The sequence below is a fragment of the Aquila chrysaetos genome, chromosome 1 (genome assembly GCF_900496995.4).
Source record: "Aquila chrysaetos chrysaetos chromosome 1, bAquChr1.4, whole genome shotgun sequence".
NCBI lineage: Eukaryota > Metazoa > Chordata > Aves > Accipitriformes > Accipitridae > Aquila > Aquila chrysaetos.
In genome coordinates this window covers 56,427,610-56,449,993 of record NC_044004.1, presented here as the reverse complement: position 1 = coordinate 56,449,993, position 22,384 = coordinate 56,427,610, and the positions used below count along the sequence as shown (strand labels likewise).

General features: G+C 40.3%; 1 protein-coding gene and 1 long non-coding RNA gene across 5 annotated transcripts in view; one reads left to right on the top strand and one right to left on the bottom strand.

Annotated features, from left to right (window-relative positions):
• The first annotated feature begins 1,346 nt into the window (after window positions 1-1,346).
• On the top strand, window positions 1,347-10,106 carry LOC121233498. 3 transcript variants are annotated; one of them, XR_005933077.1, is made up of 5 exons: window positions 1,347-2,972; window positions 4,562-4,716; window positions 5,040-5,189; window positions 7,003-7,187; window positions 9,007-10,106. It is a non-coding gene; the product is annotated as an uncharacterized LOC121233498 (long non-coding RNA). The 3 variants fall into 3 exon arrangements; XR_005933075.1 differs by lacking the exon at window positions 1,347-2,972 and having other exon boundaries at window positions 4,194-4,716; XR_005933074.1 differs by lacking the exons at window positions 1,347-2,972; window positions 4,562-4,716 and having other exon boundaries at window positions 4,737-5,189.
• BANK1 (B cell scaffold protein with ankyrin repeats 1) overlaps window positions 6,565-22,384 on the bottom strand; it is a 163,365-nt gene continuing 147,545 nt past the window's right edge. For both annotated transcript variants that reach the window (XM_030020527.2, XM_041125592.1), the window contains 6 exons: window positions 20,137-20,205; window positions 17,067-17,251; window positions 15,360-15,423; window positions 13,800-13,870; window positions 10,174-10,223; window positions 6,565-7,185 (listed from right to left, as the gene is read on the bottom strand). In XM_030020527.2, coding sequence (XP_029876387.2) covers window positions 10,179-10,223; window positions 13,800-13,870; window positions 15,360-15,423; window positions 17,067-17,251; window positions 20,137-20,205 — 434 coding nt within the window. In that variant the 3' untranslated portion in view covers window positions 6,565-7,185; window positions 10,174-10,178. The remainder of the gene's footprint in view (window positions 7,186-10,173; window positions 10,224-13,799; window positions 13,871-15,359; window positions 15,424-17,066; window positions 17,252-20,136; window positions 20,206-22,384) is intronic.

Below are 22,384 nucleotides of genomic sequence, written 5' to 3'. Positions count from 1 at the left end.
AACCAAGGCAAGTCAGGTATGGTGTAAAGGCAACTTAAAACTCGTTACATGGATCAAGGAGAGAAGGATCCTCTGTAGATATGAGGCAGAAGTTGCTCACCTGTTTTGGTCTCATCACTTTTCGGTCAGTCTTGCTTACCAGGGCACTCGCACCACCATTGGGCCCGATACAGTAAGTGAGATTGAAACTATTGAAGAGGAAGGCTGTGGAAGATGTGCAAGATAAAATATGCACTGCAGTTTGTGGGTTTCCCTGTGGTACCCGTGTGCCATCTGTGTATTAATATCAGTCCAAAAGTTTTTAGTGTGTTAGGGCTGGAAAAAGTTTGTTTTTAATGGTGTTGATATTAATGAAGAGGCTTGCTTGGCTCCAAAGGGATTTAATTGATCAGCAGAGACAGCATCAGGAACTTCATTTATTGCATCCTGTGGTTATAGATTGACTGAATCCACCCTACAATAGAAGACTGATGTAAGTTGTTGGCTGTATCGGCTGTGATGGAGTTTTTGAGGACTTAAACGAAGGCTACCCTCTTGCACTAATGGTGCAATTTACCCCTTGCCTAATCCTTTCCCATTCTCCATTTCCTTCACCAGAGCAGTATGTGTCTCTCCATACTGTCTTTCCGTGCTGTGAACCCAAAACTCTAACTTAGGAGAATGACAGCCAGTGTGGGCTCTGTTTTGCAGCTAGGCAGCTGCCAGTATTTGCTCGTCTGGTTAACAGCAGGTGGGGAATTGTTAGGCTAAGCTACAGCTTGCATTCATGGCATAACCACTGGTACTTACATGGCTCTTGATTTTTTATTTTATTTATTTATTTATTTTTTAAATCATACTTGAGTGCCCTGCCATCTGTATTGCAATTTTGTTCACAACAGTTCTGTGGCATGGGGGAATATGAAGGACACCCTGAAGCATCCCCATATGTGTAAAGGAACTTTGACACAGAAATACTGCGTGCTGTGCGCCAAAATTCTGGGTATTCACTTCCAACAGTGGCATTCACAAGCTCCTTTGGAGGCCTGCGTTCCTTGGGTCTAGGATTGGAGTTGAACAGCCATCACATTTGAGTGAAAAAGGGTGTAAAAGCCTACCAACGTGATAACGAAGGGTGCGGTTTCTTGCAGCGGTGCTCTTTGTTTGGTTACTTACTGCTACCGTACGGTCCCCGATTCTTGTCTTCTGAGTATGACTGAAACCTAAGCTGTGGAGTGGGGCCCTGTGTGTTACGTACGTGGGTCCTCACGTCCAGACTGAGGCACATGGGTTTTCCTGTAGTGTCAGTAAACAGCAATGATGTGTGCCAGCCCATGCCTTGCAGGTAGAACTGTGCTGTAACTTCAAAAACTACAACAAAGTTTACCAAGTCTGCTTTGTGATCTCAGTTTAAGAAGGGAAAGGATGTTTTCAGTTTTTTGGGGGGTTGGTTTTTTTTTTTTCTTTATCTAGAAACGTCTTTGTATGAAAAGACTTCTGATAACAGCACTTGATGTAGCAGGGCAAGGTATTGCAAGAGTCAGAGAAGGGGGTTGAATTAGACAAACCTCTGCTAGGAACAAGTCCTTCAGATAGTTGTTACACCTGTATGTCTTGCCTTGAAACGCACCGGACCCAAGGTTACTTTCTGAAGAGCTGCTATAATCCCACCAAGCTTCATAGATTAGTGCCCTGGGGTGAAATGTTCTGGCCTGTCTTCTGCCAGGAGTGAAACCACAGGTTCATAATGAGTCATCTTAGCATTACAATTCGATGAACTTGAATACTGGCTGACTGAAAATACTGCTTTTTGTGTGTTAATTTTTTTTTTTTTTCTTTCACCAGGCTAGGTGCATTCTGTGTACAGGTGACAACACTAAACTTTTTCTGCTGGTAAAAGTTTTCCACACATGGTTTTATTTTTATTTTCTTTTAGACAACTAATGTGGCTTATACATCCTATATGAGCCACTGGCATCTGCAAACAATTGCAGCTAATATATGTATTTTTTACTTTTTAGTTCTGCTTTGCATTGCATACTGTACCAACCAGCGAGCATCCATCTTGGGCAGTCTCAATGGATTCTTCACCTATGTTGAACCCCTTCTGTCTGCATGTACGGGGTCTTTGCAGAAGTGAGCTGAGACCTGGGTACTTTATTCCAGGCTTTTCTCATCTGCAAGAAGAGGGTCGTCCAAGCTTTTGGAGTAACTGTTGAGAGCTGGCAATGATGTCGGTATAGGTCTTCTGGTTTCTTGTACTAGGAGACCCGGCATAAGCTGAGTGTCCCTTCCCCAGGACCATTTTCTGTCTCCATTAAACTCTTCCCTGCTCTCTTGATGCAGTTTTTAATTTCAGTTACTGCAGCCCAGCGTGTCTGGAGTGGGATGAGACTTGAGTACATCCCTCCACCTCGCTTGTTGGTGGCTTGTCTTGGGCCCTGTTTCTGGAATGATTCACTTCAGAGTCACATTTCAGTAACGCTGAAGTTTGTCAGGACGAATATTGGTTGCAGTAAATGAAGGGGATGAGCAGTCACTCTACACGGTCCTGCCTCCCCTTCATTATTAACACCCCCTCAAGGACTGTCAGGACAACTCTTGTCATTTTGCTCCTGCTTTTATCACAGCAGAGGCTTCCTATCAAGACTGAAATGTATCTTCAGCATCACTTACGTTCGCGCAAGGATTATAAGTTCCTTAATAAAATGAAAGCAGGACTTTAGATTTATTCTCATTCTGCTTTATATTACACTGCTGTTGAAATGCTGCAAGTACTTGTTCATAGGGTGAACATCCAGCAAGGCCATACTGCACGCTCATGGATGACAGGCTACATCTGAATAGTGAGTTACCTCTGCAAAAAGTGGACAATCCTTGAGCACTGATGACCCAGTGAAACCTCTCCTGTAATGAGACTTCTCATGGCAGATCAGCCAGGCCGTCTGCAGCATCCTGACATGAGTTTTGGCTTGCTGATAGCTACAGTCACTGTGAGTCTCTTTGTATTGTTTTCTTTCTCTTGGATATCACCATGTTTAAAATATTTATTTCTGAACGGGTTATCGGTTGAAGTTTAATAGAATACACACTGGCAGCTGGAAGGGTAGAGTGGTGTTATTTTGCTGATCAGTCAATTAGTGAATCTCCTAGCTTATAATGAAGATAATATTTTAGAGCATCTACAACAGGGATCTTGTGACAGCTAGGCTTTCAGGCTCTTGTGGTTTACTTAGTCACTTATGCACTGCTAAACAGACACTTGCTGGTGCTGCCTGTTAGTACCGTGTACATATGGTTAGCAAAACTTCCGGACTTCCTTTGTGTCGGAATGTCTGCTTATAAACGTGTCTGAAGTTTAGTGGCACACCTTGGGGAAATACATGGAAATCCTGCAGCAGAAAACAGAGAGTGAATATGGAACATGAGAGGGGTGGGGAACAGGTGCTTTTATTTTTGTGGAAGTATAATGATTTTACTTGTAGCTTGTACATAATTAACTATGCTGAGATTCAGAAATTCCCTTTTGCGGGGGGGGGGGGGGGGGGGGGGGGGAGCATCCATCCCTTCATTTCTCCTCTGGGGCCTTGGCTGGCTGCCTCAGAGTGTGAGTGGGTGGGTGGGAATTCTGTGTGTGTGTGTGTGTGTAAACAAAAAGCAAATGAACAAAAGCCCTGTTCTCAACTTGTTGCTTAGCCATTGTGGAATTTCATACCACAGAAATTACATTGTCATGGATTACATACAATTTGTCAGAAAGATTCTGTACACTGACAACTGATCTGAGATATAGGACATGTAAGACACTGAAAGGGTTTTGGTGTGGTGGTTTTTTTTTTTTGGTTCTACATTAAAATACCAGAGTCAGAGGAGATATTAAACTATTTGTGTCAAATCCACCCTCGGTTGAGGATCAGAATGATAAAGGCAATTGAATCTGTAGCGTAGCAAAAGTATTTCTTCATTAAAGTGACACTGCATGTCTTCCCCATTGATTTCTTGCGTCCTTGTGAGACTATGCTGCAGTCTTTAGGATAGTTGTACTTCTGTGACAGCGGCAAAAGTAGCTGTCCCAGCTGCAGGAACCAAAAATACTGTTGCTTTTTGTACATCAGGACTCGATTAAAGTTCCTTCAGTGACAGCTTTAGCTGGTTTAAATATTTACCGTTACTATACTTCTGTTGTGCAACAGTGAGACATTGTGTCTGTCAAACACTAGGTGCACTTGCTGCCTGAAAGAATGACACAGCCTTAGAAAATTGTGGGGAGATTAAAAAAGGGAAAAAAAAAAAAGAGAATGGGTTGGCTGGTAGGGCTAGCCTGAAATTTGTCAGTGTCTTCAGTGGCTAAAGTTTGCTTATGAAAATTCCCTATTAAGAAATGCTTCACTGATGGAAAAATATGAGAGGTGCCTCTGCCTGTCCTCTCCTACCCTTCCTGTTCAAGGATTACTGAAGCTTTTTGCCTTTTCATCTCACTAAAGTTGTCGGAGCTTGAATTTGGCCTTTAAAATTGTAAAATCCTCTTTGCTGTTGTTACCCTGTAACAAGGCAATAGCGTCTTCTGTCCTTCAATTTTTAGCAAATGGGAATTCCCTGGTTGCGGTCCCAGCTGGAACTGGTGCTATGCTTGGATGCTGCTGAAACCTGTAACGCTGGCGCTACTGTACTTGGTACGCTCAGAGCCGTGCTTGAATGAAGCAGCAAAAGCAGAGAACAAGAGCTGCTTTGTTACGGGTAAGCCTAAACTACCCTGGGCTGGAAGTTGTGGAGTATCATACCATGTATTATAGATGCAAATACTTGTACATACACAGACAGAGCACGCCTTTTTTCTATTTCCTGAGGGGAGCTACACTCTGGCTTCTAGTTTGTGTGTTTGGCACTGTTGCTCTATTCTTTTTTTTTTGCACTCTTTCTTTCTTTTCCCTAGGAAACCCATAGTGTTTCCTTGATGTAACTTTCTGTGCTCTATTTTTTGTAAATTTCCTGTTTTGTTAGTTTCTTGCCATTGACCTCAAATCTCTGCATTTCCCAGGTGCCTTCTCGCTGGCGCAAAGGAGCCGCTGGGCCACTGCCTCTCCCTTGGCAGCACAGAGAGGACCGGGATCCTGCCTGGAGGTCTGGGAGGACTGACCCTGCCCCCCAAGAAAGGTCCCTTCAGCTCCTCCGCTACAGAAACAAGTGACAAACTTCGGAAAGGACACCGGGTACCGACATGAACAAACTTTTCATGATTTGTATTCTCTTTTCAATTTATATGTTGGCTCCTCAGGAATGCTTGCCATGGGATACATTGACTAGCTAGGTTTATAAGAACATAAATGTTTTTGGAGGGGAGGGCGGGGAATCTTTTAAGGGAAAATAACAGCTTCTACACATTTAGACTTCCAAGTAATTCTCCCCACTCCACTTTCTTGTGGCTAGGTAAGTCTTAAAATGTCACATCTTCTCTCCTAATAAAGCCTGACAGTCTTATGTCCCTCAGTTCGTAGACACTGGCTGTATTTCCAGACCTGGGAGACCTGTATTTCAAGGCTTTTGCTGTGGTTCCAATAGCTCAAGAGAAACCTTTGTATTGAATACAAAGCTATGTTGCCACGCTAATACAGCAGTCACTGAATATTTATGACTTCATAGCAATACATCTGCAGTATTTGTGGGAGTGTTTCTAACAGAAATGGGGGTTTTCCCCAGAGAACAGATAATTTCCTGAAAATGTTTAATCAACCTGTTTAAAATAGAATTTTAATTAGCCCAAAGTGGTATGTGGGATACAAACTTGTGAGATTCTGTCATTATTTTAAAATCCCAACGCTGCCTTTTTGGCTTATTTTTATTTGTAATGGTTCTTGGCACAATAATTACTTGAAATTGGAAAAATAATATGACCCTCAAGGCTCATAAGTCTGAACATCAAATCCACTCCCCTCTTCCAAATGTGGGTGTCCCATTAACATATAGTTAAGGAGCAGCATGTATTTATTTTTAAGAGTTTCTGATTATAAGTAGTTTTCAGTTTTTCCTAACTAAAGTGTAAGTTTCTCTTAATACATGCGAAGGAGAGATTCAAGCTCTCAGTAGTGTTGAGGGGAGGCTTGCTGTGAACAATTTGGGTTCCTAAAGAAAGATGTCTGTGAATAATGTGCAACTAAGAGGTTAGTAAAGATTAAGATCTCTGTGGAGGCAGTTTTGGCTAACAGCATGTTTACCTGCTTTTTAAGAAGGCTTGTGCAAAGCTCAAATAATTAGGGTGCGGAAAGTCTATTTAAGCTCCTACTTATCTGAAAGTTAAAATATTCTCTTATACCCTCTGCAGGTTGCATACGAGATTTGTTTTTTTTTTTTTTTTTCCTTTTTTGGGTATGAAATAGGGCAAGTCGTCTTGCATACTCCTGTATTGTCACATGTTCACTTAAATTTTGGAGTATATCACTGTGGGAATGCAGACCATTATACCTGTTAACGATATTTACTCCTTTACTTTTGCTGTGTAAATGCAGTAGAGATTCTTTTGGTTTTGGTCTGGATATCACTTACCTTAGGCAACTTATTAAACAAATCACAATTTCCTTGTAAACCCAATTCTTGTAATCGCTTTAATGCATTAGTAAATAATTAGTACTGGTTTACATAGTTTGACTTTAGAAATTAGCTTTACTTTGAGTACAATTATTTAAACTAGTGATGGAGTACAATTATTATTCCTAGGAAAGGCAAATTTATATACAAAGTTTATACAAAAATGTCTTAACAAAAAGTAAAACCTAAATTTTATGTAATATAATGTCATAATCTTCATAACTTTTCATGATCTTCCTCTCTTGTGCATGAGATCTAGTTTTAAACAACTATCAAGCATTATGGAAAAATTGAAATTAGTTTAAAAATAATTAACGAAAGCATGCCATATATCTTTATATAAATTCTCAGCTGTCATCTTATTAAAAAAAAAAAGTGGCAAAGAAAAAAAATGTAAAATTCAGTGATGACTTTACAAGAAGTCTTATTAATTTGCTTTAGTGATACTGGACTTCTTCCAGAGTTGGCCCAGGTGAGAGATTCCATGACACTGAAAGCACAGCGATGATCACACAGCCATGTCGCAGCAGTACGTGCCAGAGCCTGAGGCTGTCAGGACACAGCTTGGAGACGCATGGGATGCCAAGCAGAGGAAACTGACGCACAGCCGGCTGAAGAACTGCCCTGTAAGAAATAATGAAAAATGCCTCTTATTCAATAGACTGATCATGTTTGTTTAGAATAAGATCAAACTCTATCTGTTGAAGTGAGTATGAGAGAATCAAAACCACAGTTTACTCCTTCAGATCCACCAGCTGGATCTCAACTCCATTATTCTCTTCCCCCCCTTGCATAAGGGAAGCGTGATGATCTATGGGTAGGCGCGAGCAACATTGCTAAGAACTTTGCACTGGAGTTGGAGGCTCGACTGTTTGGAAAGTTGGAGTATTAGCAATAGAAATGTAGTTTGTAAATGTTTTATCTGCAGTTTTTTTGTAATAAGCAAACACTCAAAAATGTCCCTGCAATTAGTCATAAAAAAAATAGCAGTCCATCTTCAGACACACTTCCCCCTGCCCCCCCACACAAGAAAGGTCCAGTCCTCCTAAGTGTTATACACAGTATTGTTGTGTATGCCACTGCATGTATTTCATTACTTTTAGAAAGAGTACTGGAATCTCAAAAAAAAACCAACCCCAAAACAACAACAAAAACCAACAAACCTTCATTGTGCTGGGTTTGTACTGAAAGCGTAAACTTCAGATATGCAGTTAGTTTCTCAGAAGATTTTAGAACTTCACCTTAAATGCATGCTTTCCAGTGCATGCTGTTAAATGAATATTCCCTTTCAAACTCTGTTATTTTTCTGTTAATATGATCTCCTTGAAAGTGGTGTAAAAGAGAGAATAAAAAACCAACCCCCAAACCACCAAATTTTTTTTAATCTTGCCAGGGCCACGTGGCACATGTGCCCCTACATGAACTCTTTGCTTTTCAAATACGAGTATATTTAGTGCTATGGTGTTATAAGGCCTCTGAACCAATCTGTAGACAGGAAACAGCAAGAAAGCTATGGAGAGGCCATACGTTGCAGAAGAGGAGAACCTCAGAGTTTGCTGTGGATAATTCACAAACAGAATTGATTGAATCTGCTGGATAAATTGTATTTTGCAAGTTCTCCCACATCTAATTCACCTTCTCTCTCCCACATAACAATTTTCTAAAAGTGACAGAGATCACCTATTCTGATCCCAGGGGTAATTCCCCCTCCCCCCTCGAATGATTCATCTCACATTAGCAATCTGCAATTTATAAGCACCTCTGCTATTACCAAGTTTTTCATAATAGTTTTCTCGAGCTTCAGGGCTTTTAACATTTTAGCTTTTTTATCCATTTGGTGTAGGTGACTTCAGCTCCACTCAAGGAAACAGCTCTGTTAGGAAAGCCCATGTATGAGTTGAGCTACCTCTTGAAGAAAGAGTGATAATTTTTCATTTTCAGGTCACGCCCTAAGACTAATTTTTTGGGTCTTATGAGAACTTTGGAGGATGGGGGTCTGAACAAGTGATTTAGAGGATAACCAGCAGCAGAGGAGGTACCTATTGTTTTATGGTGTGGGCACTGTACTCCAGTGAGCAGGAGGGCAGTTGGCTCCAGAAATGAGACATGGAAACACAGTTCTCGCAAGGAGCAACTGCCCTCTCCTTTACATGGGAGAAGGGTGGCAGAAAAGACCTCACTGAAGATTATCCATTTTCAGTGCCACAAAAATAATGCTACAACAATATAACATGTCATTCCCCACACTTGGAAAAGTTGGAGAGGCAAATTGAATCCAAGTAACTTATCTAACAAAGCATTTAAAATTACATGTCTTCAGGAACAAATTGTATAATTTTGTTACTGTGAACAATTATTATTTAATCCCTTTTATAACTCTAATAATGCAAAATTGCAAACACTACTCGTATCTAAAATGGTAAACTTTAATTTTGAAACTTTCAGGTCCTAAACTCATCTGAAGGAAAGGAAACTGAAGAAGAAAATCTGACTTGTGGAGCTGTTCAGCACAGAATATTCTTGCAGAGATCAACAAACTGAAGAAATTCAGTGCCTAAGAAACCAAGGGATTGGAACTTTGTTAAAGATCTCAAGAAAAAGATTTGCACATATATTAACAGAATGCAGACATCCTTGTTCTTGGCCTTAAACTTTTAATGGCAATTATCCTTCCATGCATAAGAAAGGTTGGATGACTCCTTCATTTTCAGAGGAAGTAGCAAAATAAGAAATTTTCCAGGTGATTATTTCACTGTACCCTATTCGCAAAATGAATGCAAGATAATTTGTGAAGTCTGCAACCTTAGATAGTGATCTAAGTTCAGTTCCTGGTATGTTTGTTCTCAGCACAGATGCTGAAAACGGAACTGATTAAAAACAACACAAAACCCAACCACCAAACCCCCAATGCCCCCAGTGAATGCTGTAAAACAGATTTATTTGCTTTTATCTCCTAGCAGTAAGCCTAATGATCAAGTTTGATTGAAAGGTAGACATACAGTTTTAAAACTATGATATACATGGAAGTACACAGGTAACAAATAGTAATTAAAACCCCCAACTATTAAAGACCTCATTAGATGCCCAAAACCAAGAAACTCACGATCACTAACAAAAACATCAGAAAATTCTGCTGTTTGTGGAGACAGTATCATCACCTGTAAGTTTTCCAGCACTTAAATGACCATTGGTCTCTTGTTTAATGAGCATTTCTGGACACATCCTTGCATCTACACCTTTCAACTTTTTTTTGATATTTGATATATTTGATACTACATGTGCAATCAGTATGTAGGACTACACTCTTAACACGGCTATTAGTTGCAATAACTAATGGGAACTCTTTTCAGCTGCACCCACAAGTCAGGTAAGTGTCTAACTGCTTGCAAATCTGCCCTGAATTGACAAGAATAGGTTGGCAACTGACAAAAACCAAGTTCTAGTATAAACCAGAACATATGATGATTATGGTTTATCTTGTGAAATCGGACCTCTGAGATGCACTTCTGTTCTATTGTTACACAAATAAACTCTGATGGAAAGCACTTCCACAAGCGTTAGTTTTCACGACAAATAATGTCTCTGTGTGTGTGTTCATATACATGCACTCACCTCTGTTAATTAGGTATCTGTTCCTTGTCTGTTGGGTTCCTAGTTGGAGACTAAAAAGAAACAGATGCAATTAATGAAAGTAATGTATATCAATGATAAATTAGGCCAGTGCAGAATGTCTTTGAAAGTTGAATAATTCACAAAATACACGCCTAGGATGAATCACTTTTTATGTGTTTTACTTCAAATGTGATACAACACATGTCCTTGGGAGTAGGGGACCAAGAGACATCCACAAAAATAGGCACCTCTTGTGTGGGAGAATGCCATGAGGTGGATTTTGTACAGATCTTACTTCTAACAGCATGGCTGGTCTGTGTTGGTAGCAATTAGGAGAGGCTGAGGGGTACATGGATATTCAGTTGCCTTGGTGAACTCCTCAGTCAACAGTTTGACTGTGGCCTTGCCTCATGAAGACTGGATTTGGTGACAAATGGGCAGGAAACTGATTTTTGTTATTTTCTTCGTTTTAAATTTGAGCATCATGTGGAGCTACAAAATACTTAAGAAACTGGAAATAAGCCAGGCTAAAGATGTAGCTTCACAAGTTGCGGCAAGGGAGATTTAGGTTAGATATTAGAAAAAATGTCTTTACTGAGAGGGTTGTCAGGCATTGGAATAGGCTGCCCAGGGAAGTGGTTGAGTCACCATCCCTGGAGGTATTCAAAAAGCGAGTAGATGGGGTACTCCAGAACATGGTTTAGTGGGCACGGACAATGGTTGGACTCGATGATCTTGAAGGTCTTTTCCAACCTAAATGATTCTATGATTCTATTGTAAACTACCAACAAATAAGTATTTTCAATACTAGAGGTCCTGACTGAAATGCATACTGTTGAAGTCATGAAGAAAAAAAACCTTTCCTATGACTTCCTAACTCTCCACACATACAAAAGCTTGTATGTGCCTCAGGATCCCAAGTTATTTCAACTTTGCTAACTGGGCTGAGTGAAGAAGTTTGAGTTCCCATGGATCCAAATGTCAAAATTAGGGTCTGTCTTAGGTCAATAGGAAGATGAACAGAGACAATGGAAATTGGTTAATGTGCTCAAAATGAAGTGTTGGTTTTTTAGTTTTCAGGGAACTCTACTTAGACACTACCTGCAAGCTGGAGTGGCATCAACTGATGAATAAGCAATCTGTTAGCAACTTGGACTAAAAACAAGGGACTGATGGGGGTTGAGGAATGAAGCCAGGCGTTTAGGGTAGCAAACGTAATCAATAACCTGCCAGTTTGTGAAAGGTGCATAGTGCTGAGGAAGAGATTTGGTCTTTGGCAGCTGGTTGAGCAAACTTAATTAAACCAGACCTGCTTTACTGTCATAGGCATCTACAAATCTGTAAATCAAAATCTGGCAGAAGAAATTCTGTGGAGGATGCCTTTACTGCAGTGGATGACCTGACTGTTTACAGTGCCTTACAGGACTGAGTCAGTATTAAACAGTCTATAGCAACATACAGTAAAGTTGTCCTTCTTGGATACGAAGGCCACTTTCAGTGTAAGTACCTACTAATTTTAACAGCTAAGAAATAAATGGTTTTCCACATTTCCCTGTGGAAAAAGCTTTTGACCTTTCCACAGCAGGCCACCTACCTTGCCAGTCTTACCAAGGATCCCAAGACTGGAACAGATGCAAAGGCTGAATTGCTCATTTGCCCCACGGGTATATTTGTCACTGGAGGACTGCTAAGCATCTGACATGTTTCCCAAGACCTACCTTCATTTAAAACTATTATGTAAGTTGCTGGCATTGAAATAATAATAGTCAAACTTAACATTTGCTTAATGCAGTATTGGTCTTCTGAAGTCCATCTGAGTTACAGTTTTCTTCTGTGGCCTCTATCTTGCTCATTACCTAGCAATGAAGCAGTGACACCTACTACTTGGTTCTTGCTGCTACACCCAGAGTGGAGAACAGAGTATCAGTCATTCCTGGTTTTGATGAGGAATCTTATACTATACTAGCTGTATCCCTAAAGACCAAGTTCAAGGTTCTACAGACGTTAGCTATGAGGGGATAACTAACTACAAGCAATTCAAACCATCTTATGTAGTTTCTGCAATCTTGCACTTATTTTTAGATGCTGGATGACTAAATCTGTGGGATGTGGCACATAAGGTGCCACCATGTAACTGCCATAGAAGGCAGATTTTGAAATCTCATTTTCAGAAACAGCTAAATGAGATTCACATAGGTAATTCAAATGTCCAAAGATGTAGATAGGCATCATATAGGTTTTTTAAAAATTCCATGTGCTAGAAAGTATGGACATGGAATGTATGTGAAAGCTGCATTATCTTTTAAGACTTTAAAGGAAACTGGTCTAGTCCATCCTTACATAAATGTTGTCTAAGCTGCTGCCATTCATTCTGTTAGTGGACACGCACAAACCCAAGACTCTCAAGCCTTATCATATGCTTAAGGGTATAGGCAAGGAATCAGTTACCACAGAGCAAGCTGAGGTCTAACCATATTTGTATGCTCATGCCTTGCGGGACCCTACAGCAGCAGCACACATCCACCTTAGCGTGAGAGCACGGTATCTTACTGTGAGAGCAGCACGCGTCTACCTTGCTGTGGGCACATCCTGGCTGTCCTGATTTGGTAATGCGTCCCAGAGGAGACCTATGGCTGAGGGCTTCAAATGCCAAGACATACCTCATCAGTTCCACTGTTTCAATTCTGTTGTTCTCTCCATTCTTCCTTGTCTCCTACACTGTAGTATTCCATGATTGGCAAGGCAGCTTTCCAAATAGTGTATGAGCCTCGCTTATAGATGAAGTTTCCCATAGGCAATAGACTCCTTCTAGTTCAGTACTTTGGTGGTGTCAGGAAAGATGCCAAGGAAAACCTTAAATACCTCAAAAAAATCTGGGCCAGTCAGATTTCAAAAGGGAGCTTTTGTCCCCAGATCATTTATGTATTTCCATGAAATTTTATTAAAGGTATTTTTTGTTGTTGTTCTGTTGGCTAACATCTTACTCCCCTTCCTGGAAAAAAGATATTACCCATGTCTATGGGCAAGACCATATGTATATTATATAGTAATCAGATAAATCCTTGTCTGTGCCTGTACTTTCTGCAAATGAACATTGTACATGCTTAGTCTTTACTTAGTTGTTCTTAAAATCGGTTTTTGTGGATATTTCACTCCAAGAGTGAAAGAACTTTTTGCTTTGCAGTTGATTTTTTTGGGGGGTGTTATTCAGTCCTATATTAAATGGTTGCAAAAGGAGACATAAACTTTGAGATAGTCTTCCATTATAACATTTGATGCTGAACTGGGTGCCACTCTTATTAATAAATTTCATTACAGTGGAAGCAAGATCAAACTTATCAAGAAACTAAAAATTATGTTCCATACTAATTTATAGGAGATATTTTCTTTTCTCATTAAAATAAAATCAAATTCCTTTTCTAACAGGCTTCTGATGTGATCTCTTTAAATCCTCAATCAAGTCTTCAAAACCTGTCTATGCAAAAGACTATCCAAATCCTGATTTCAAACATGGAATCTGGAGAGGGAGGCCCATGTTTTTAGAGGTACAGATGGAGAGTCTGTATACAGATGTAAAAACTAGAATTCATTAAACAAATCTGGGAACTGCTAACATTCATACATACCGCTTTATTAAATGGCATGTGGAACAAAAAGTCTCTAAAATGAATGCTCTCTGGTCCGCTTTCCTTAGGAACTACAAAAGAGAAAAGAACGTGATTGTAATTATTGTTTCAGGCTATTTATTTATGTCTGGACTTAGGTATTGGTCTTCTGAGATCCTTCTTTACTCTTGCCATCAATACGCCTCCAGCTGGAGAGGGAGTTCCCTCTTTTAGAAGTTCTTATTTTCAAGAATTTAGATCTTTGATAATAAAGTGCACTGCTGGACAACACAGGAGCTTCCATAATGACTCTTCCCGTTGTATTTCTACAGTGCAAAGCTGCTGATTTATATGCATCACAGAGGGCAAAGAGGTTAGGATCAGAAGGGAACATAGTGATCATTATCTGACTTACTGGATAATTTCACAAAATTTACAATGCTGGTGTTGATACAACATTTCTGCTGCTGTGATTCAATAACTGAACTCTGGAGAGAAAGGACAGCTACAGAGGCAGGACTGATGTGGTCTTAAAAGAAAACCCTACAGATAAATACTTTGCAAGAATCACCCTCATGTCATCATGAGCTTTGCCTTGCCTATAGACAACAGATTGCAGGAACAAATGCAGTGATCCCAGGCCCTCAGGCTCCGAGTGCCTTTTGAAGGCTTATGGACTGAGCCTGTTCACGTGCTCAGGATGCTGCACCCCTACCAACCACAGAAGATAGTAAAGCTGAAATATAAATAGTCTGGACTGCAACTCTGCCACTGGGCCAGCAACAATTTCCCTTAATTACAGTATCTCACAAGTCCACATAAATACAACACCATCTAACAGAATAATGAAAGCAGTACTGCGGATTATTCTTCTCTCATGCAGTGAGGAAATAACACATTTAGGTGATAATTTTAAATAGTGATACACAAATAGTACTAAGTCCAATGTGAAAAAGAAATACTAAATTTCCCTTCCAAGAACATGTATGTACTGAAGTTTACAGAAATCCTAGGCCTAAAGTCAATACTATCTAATACAATCTTTTCATGACAACAAGAGAAAATAATTTGCAGCAAATGCAGGTGATTTATACCGCTGCAGATGACATTCAATCACAAAGGGAAAAAAAGCATCTTAAATGGCCAATGGTACAGCTTTTATTAATGACTCACAATACTAAACTGCTGTAGCAATGGAAAGTTCATCAAGAATTTGCAAGTGCAAATTGATAGCTAATTTACAAATAAAATATTGAAGTCATCAAGTAAATTGTTCTAAAGAAATCATCTACCCTAATTGTGATGAAGCAGTAGGAAATGGGCTACAAAAAAGCTGAGCCACAAAGACTTGATAAATTTTCTGCCCCATTAACTCTCAGTGAGCTCATCTTTGGGATGAAATCTGACCCTGCTGAAGGCCTGATGACACTAAAATAACTTAAATGTGGTCAGATACAGAAAATACTCATTACAAATTCAATGCCCTATCCAAAAGTCTGCTTATGTTTTGGATCAGACCTTTGCAGTATACTTACAGTTCAAGGCTTCAGTGTTCTGAAAGGCAGAGAAAGTACAGCTTACCACTCAGATTTCCCTTTTCTAGTCTGTTTCCGACAGTGGTGTCTCTAAGGTGGTGCACTTTTTCCTTTAAGTAAAAAACAAGCATGAAACCAGCAGCAGAAATCAGTGACAGAAGTTTACTGTAGAAATAATGAATAACTATAAAAAGCTGGATGCTTTAACATTCTGAACACCAAGCTTCTCTCTCTCCAGAAAAATAATTTTAAAAGACTGACAAATGTCTATGATGCACTATAAGTAGATGCTAATTTTAACATTTATACCTAGGAGTCTTGTGGAGTTTTTCCTATCAGTAAGTTATATTGATTCTGGCATTAGATTACAGAGGCTTGGGAGTTTATTTTTTGCTTGGGACAAGCAAATTTTCCTCAAAAATCCCACTGAAGACCAGACAGCTGCAGTGTTACCATGAAGTAAATGCATCATGTTCATGTTGGGGTAACAGTGAAAGACTTTTCTGTAGTACAAAACCACAGAAGAGTCACACATGCAATGCAGGGTATAAACCACCACTAGAAAGTAGCTTTTTCCCTGAAGCAGTGAAAACAGGCCAGGTAAATCCTGCTTGAAATACAGGCTTATGACTTAGTGCTGCGATCTTTGCACAGATTAGATCATCTTCCTCCACAAGTAATTCCCCTGACTGATAAAGCAATACCAGCAATTCCCATCTGCGTGCTTGGCCGCAGACAGATTGGGAAGGGGGCATCCACCGCACTCTCGCAGTGCTGCCAAACAGCTAGTGCTGTGCTGCTGGCGCCCAGCCTGGGAACCAGGCTCCTAAACCCTTCTGAGCCCTTGCACTTTTGCTATCAAGTGTTCCACTGTGATGAGAAAGCTCATACTATTTCTTCAGTAAATGCAAACACAAAGAGCATTTAATCTCTTCTTGAGCATCTGATAGCTCTCCCACTCTGTAGAGTAGCAGACTAGCTTTGGTTTTCCTCTTTCTACTAAATGCACTTAAAGGGCAACATGAAAATATTTTTGTTAATGCATGACCTCGTATAAAATGAGGGCATAACCTCTTCCTCCAGCTGTCTTGTTAGAAGTAATTAACAAACCTCCTCACCGTGCCTTTCTCCTTAGCTTCTAGGTTTGATGCTGTTCTTTCAGTGACTCAGTGTGTGGGCTTTTGTAAATCCTGCTTTTGTGCACCTCAATTTACTCCATACATTGAATATAAAGGAGCTGAAGAGCACTGCTAACAATTGTGAATTTCACTAAGTAGATTCAGCACTTTCTGATAGGTGTAAAGCTTGATGTAAGTCAATATATATTAACAACGTATGCTTGATATAGTTATGTTCCTGTTAGCTGACACTGTTCAATAGCACATTTGGTTTATTCAGCTGTAGAAGGTTTGTGTTTGTGGTTTCATAAAAGATGCATAGACCTAAGCATCAGCTAGCATTCAGGACAAAAGCCTTAAAAGATGAACATAGTTAACTCAGGATTTTAACCAAATGCAACAGCACCTGAAGTTAGGCAAAATAAATTCGAGAAGCCTCTCAAGTAATCAAACAACAGTGGAAACAGGTATCTAGAAGATTCACAACCATAAGCAGCAAGTTCCTTGGTAGCTGATGGGCATATAAATCCTGACTCTTATTTTTGACCTCACATGTAGCAGCCAATATACAAGAGTTTGTTTTTGGAACTTCTGATCATGGTTCCCGTCAAGAAACATACATTTCAGACTCATACCTGTTGAGCGGACTGTAGTCTCTGTTTTTCATTCTGCCATCGCTTAAATCTCTCAAGGGCTTCATCCACAGAAATTGCCCCCTTTTTCACCTGTTCCTGCAAGTGGATGAGCTCTTCCTGTTCAGCAGGGATGTTGTGTTTCACAGTGCTATCGGTAACAGTGTCAGTGTGGCCTCTGTGTGCTGCTACAAAATGCAGAAAGGATAAAGGTAGAAAATATTATTAACCCATTTCATTCCTTTCCCTTTATGATGCAAACACTTTTTTCAACAAAGGCAGGTAAGCAGTGATCTTCATAATCTAACATCAATAAAAACATGCCAACTTTAGGGTGGCTTCCCCCTCCCTTTTCTTCTTTCTGTTTGTTGTTTTTCTTTCTATGAGATAAATGCAACAGATCAATGAAGATTCTACCATTATTCTTTGGCAGCAGAGCAGCATCCTAAGCATTTCATTCATTACTATTGCCCTGATCCATAGATTCTCCATTAGTGTCAGTTCATACAAGAATCTCCTTCTAGTGCTAAAGCTGTAGTACTGACATTTTAAAAGAAATTGTTGCTATATTAAGACAAAAAATATCCACAGTGCCTTCCCCCCCCCCCCTTCCTTCTGTAACTTCACACATTACATTTCTCAAAAGCTGGGGCTGAAATTTGGTCAGAAAACATTTTTAAATTTCCCATTATTTCCTCCCCCCAAATTATTAAATACATTGCAGTGACAAGAAAACATTACAACCTAGTCGTCCTAGAGATTATGATACAGGTGCACAACTGAAGGGAAATGACAGGGAGACGTGTGTTACCAGATTGACAGCTTGGTCCAGGGAGGTGTAGCACCACAGCGTATTGCCAGGATACTGACACTGAAATGGCCAATCCAGAACACATGAGCAGCCATGAAACAGGGCTCTCCTAGCCCTGTATGAGGCTGTTGCAAAAGTGCCAAAAAACACCTGTTTCACTGCACGGAGAATGCAGCCAGGATAAAAGTTTACAACACAAGTATGATTTGGGTCAGGTTTTTTCTGCTGTGTTACGCACCAATCTTTATTTTAAGTGAGGAAGGACTGTGCAAAGGAAAATATACTAAGGAAGTGAAAAAAACAGCTAGTGTGGCTTCTCCCACTCCCTCCTTTTGATCATACTAGCACATATTAGGTATGAAACTCTACTCTTTTGCATCTCAGCTAATTGTTTCTATTTTGACAGAGTAACGACCCTAATGCCTTGCATCTGATAAGATTATTTGGAGATCAGACCTGTTTAGGTAAAACTGCATTCTTCATATCAGCAAAAGGGGTGGGTGTGTGTATTTCCTCAGACCCACAAAAACTACTCTGTTTTTATCACAGAATGGTTTGGGTTGGAAGGGATCTTTAAAGGTCATCTAGCCCAACCCCCCCACCCAGCCCTGCAATGAGCAGGGACATCTTCAACTAGATCAGGTTGCTCAAAGCCCCGTCTTAGCTGACCTTGAATGTTTCCAGGGACGGGGCACCTACCACTTCTCTGGGCAGCCTGTTCTAGTGTTTCACCATCCTCATTGTAAAAAATTTCTTCCTTATATCTAACCTAAATCTACCCTCTTTTAGTTTAAAACTATTACCCCATGTCCTATTGCAACAGGCCCTACTAAAAAGTTTGTTCCCATCTTTCTTATAGGCCCCCTGTAAGTACTGAAAGGCTGCTATAAGGTCTCCCCGGAGCCTTCTCTTCTCCAGGCTGAACAATCCCAACTCCCTCAGCCTTTCCTTATAGAAGTGGTGTTCCAGCCCTCTGATCATTTTTGTGGCCCTCCTCCGGACCCGCTCCAACAAGTCCATGTCTTTCCTGTGCTGAGGACCCCAGAGCTGAACGCAGCACTCCAGGTGGGGTCTCACCAGAGCAGAGGGGCAGAATCGCCTCCCCTGACCTGCTGGCCACACTTCTTTTGATGCAGCGCAGGATGTGGTTGGCTTTCTGGGCAGTGAGTGCACATTGCTGGCTCATGTCCAGCTGCTTCATCCACCAGCACCCCCAAGTCCTTCTCCTCAGGGCTGCTCTCAATCCCTTCATCCCCCAGTCTGTATTGATACCGGAGGTTGCCCTGACCCTGGTGCAAGACCTGGTGTGGACCCCCTGAGGGACACCACTTGTCACCAACCTCCATGTGGACATTGAGCTGTTGACCACTACTTTCTGGATGCGACTATCCAACCGATTCCTCATCCACCAAACAGTGCACCCGTCAAATCCATATCTCTCCAATGTAGAGAGAAGGATGTTGTGGGGGATTGTGTCAAAGGTCTTACAGAAGTCCAGATAGATGACATCCATAGCTCTTCCCTTGTCCACTGATGTAGTCACTCCATCACCGAAGGCCACTAGGTTGGTTTGCAGAGGTATGCTACCAATATCCCAACATAGTAAGATCTAGAATGTCCTGTATTCTTTTCCTAAGTGGCTTAGCATTCATGAAAAGTAACGTCAGTAGCACTGGAGACTGCAGTTCCCCACTGCAGAAATAAATAGGTGATTATGTGCTGCTCTATGTGCTTTAATCCCATCCTGCTACTTGTTAACAGAAGAGGGAAGAAAAATCTTCACTCAGTGTTCACTCATTTTGTACACAATATTGTTCATTATTTCAGGGTACCATTAATGGAGTTTATGGTAGCAACATTTTGATGTGCTACAAGTCAAGTAACAACTGGACTGCCGCAAGTAATTCATTTTACAAGGATCTTGGGGTACCCAGGAAAGAACTGTTGCTCCCCACACTGCTGTCTTTCCATGGCTGGAATTAGTGCACGGCTGAGCCCTCCTGTCCTTCCTTTTCTTGGTTTTAATCACAATGGAGAAAGGAAACAGAAAAGTGTAAAGTAACTCTGACTCTACAAATCTTTCCCACAAGACTGTTATTTTTCTTTCTTTAATCTGTTCTCTTAATGCTGCAATACCATTAAGGATATAAATCACATATGAGAAAATAGATGCTAAATCAGTCAAAATCAAGTCACAGCAAATCTCTACTAGTTCCACTGAAAAGCATCAAGGCAGTTAAAGAGCTAAATTAAATTCTGTACCGGACTTCCTGGCATCGCAGTACATCCTGTTGTTGTCACTGGGCACTCGAGTGGTCTTTTGCTGAAACACTACAATAAAATCAAGAATATAAGGAAGTTGGTGAAAAATGGCAATAAAAAAACATCACACATGCTGAACGAAGGAAGAAGCTCATAGAAGCAGGCTGGAATAATTTTCTTGTTCTAGCCTAGGAGTACTTTTCAACCCACTTGTCAGTCTAATGTTAATTACTTGAAAAATTGTGCTGTTGCACAGAATGGCAGGATTACTGAAATTACAGATATCATGACAAGAAGCTTTGAAGAAAATAAAATAGACTTATGTTAACATATTACTTGTTTAGAAGAAACAGCTAGATCTCCGAGTTCTTCACATGGTACAGACACTTACTGTAGCCTGTTTCTTATTTTATGGGGAAAGCTAAGGCAGAAAAACACAATAGTACTAGGTGAATATAATGACACTGCTTAAGAGAGAGTATATGTATATTTTTGTCTACTTTATTCAAGCACTAGAAATGGCAAAGCATGATCAGTTATTCCATTAGCGTAGCCCATCATCCCTATTCCTGTGAGGTGCTGAGAATACAGCCAGTCTGGATACGCCCTGAAATGCTGCAGTCAAACTTTTGCTGGCAGCATACGTAAAACCCAGAAGGCGGGAACTGCTTGGTTTCTGACTTAGCTACTGCCATACAGGCTTTCCCTCTTAAGTCTCAGTTCTGATTTTAGCTAAACAAACTGATAATCTAGAATAATTCCTTCCCATGAAGTAATCTTTCTGACATCACTGCAATGCAGCAAATGTGCCAGTTCAATGGAGCAAATATTTGCTTGGGGACCAAGGCCCAGCACAAGGGAGCTCTGCTCAAGCGGCAGAGCGGGTATGCTCTGCGTGGTACCCCGGAGTCCTGGCTTCTTGCTCCTGCTGACCAGGGAAACCCAGTGGACCTTGGTTTGCTCTTTGTCTGCCTGCTCAGGCTGCCTTGTACGATGCATTCACTTCTCAGGGAAACTTGTAAAACGGATGATCAAGACCACTGTGACATCTAAACTCTGCGCATGCTACATGCAGAGGTGAGGAAGGAGCAATTCCTAAGGGTATATTTTCTACACTGCAGAATAAAGTCTTTACGCTAACTCCTGAGTAGGCTTGTATGGAAGTGATGATGAATGAAAACAGCTGAGGACTTGATGTTCCTTAAAATGTTCTCAGGCTAAATGGAGAGTAAAAGAACTATACAGGCAGCACAATCTGCTGATGTTATGTCCCTAGCTTCAGCCTAACACTGGTAGATTTTAACTTTTGTAATACTATCCTCTGTAATTCTCAAAGAATCCTGCTAAATATGGTTGCAGAGTTTTCTTCTATACTTGAAATAGTATTCCCTTTTTAAAGAAGAAATTAAAGTAACCAGAACACAGAGGTAATGCAGGCAGGCTGAATTTTACTGCATAAGGAGGAGAAGGGATATACTCAACAATGTCCCTGATTGGAAAGCACTTTAATTGATAGGCTTTGAAATTTCTGCTGAGTTTTGCAGTGTTGGAGTAATCAGAAATGGAATTACTCTTCCAGTTCAAAGTAAAATTGTTAAAACCACTTTACATGCTGTATCTTGCTGAAATGATTTTAGTTGGCAGCAAGTATTCAGTGTGGGTGAGGTCAATGAAAACAAATTCCTGTTTCTGGAATGCCTGGAAAGATGTATGCACACACCACTGTACAACTGCCACAGGTTTAGGGAAGACTCCAGCAATTTACTCTTTCATTCCCACATTCTAATTACTTATGAACTGCTCGAATACATTAGTGGAATGAAAGAAACAGGTAATCTTGCACAGGGATATATTCCATTATTTCTTATGGAAGATAAAGTGAATATTCCTTCAGTAAAGCAACATTAATATAGCAATTTTTTGAAGTGTCAGAATGCCCCGGTCCTTCAACTGAGGAAGGATACATATTTGTATATGTTCAGAGCCTCTCTGCCATAGATAATCTGATTAAAAAGTTGCAGTAGTTCTATTATGCTTTTTTTACTTAATGTGTACCCTTCAGTAATATCTGTATGATCAGAAATAGAGTCCTTTTGAATTTTTAATCACATTCTGATTGGCTAAAGTACCCATAGATGCTTGTAGGTCAAAAATCTACAAATTAAATGTCCCAACCTGATATATGCTATATAATTTTTGTCTGCCATGTATCTCTTCTTCTCTCTCAGTTTCTCAGCATTAAAGGAGG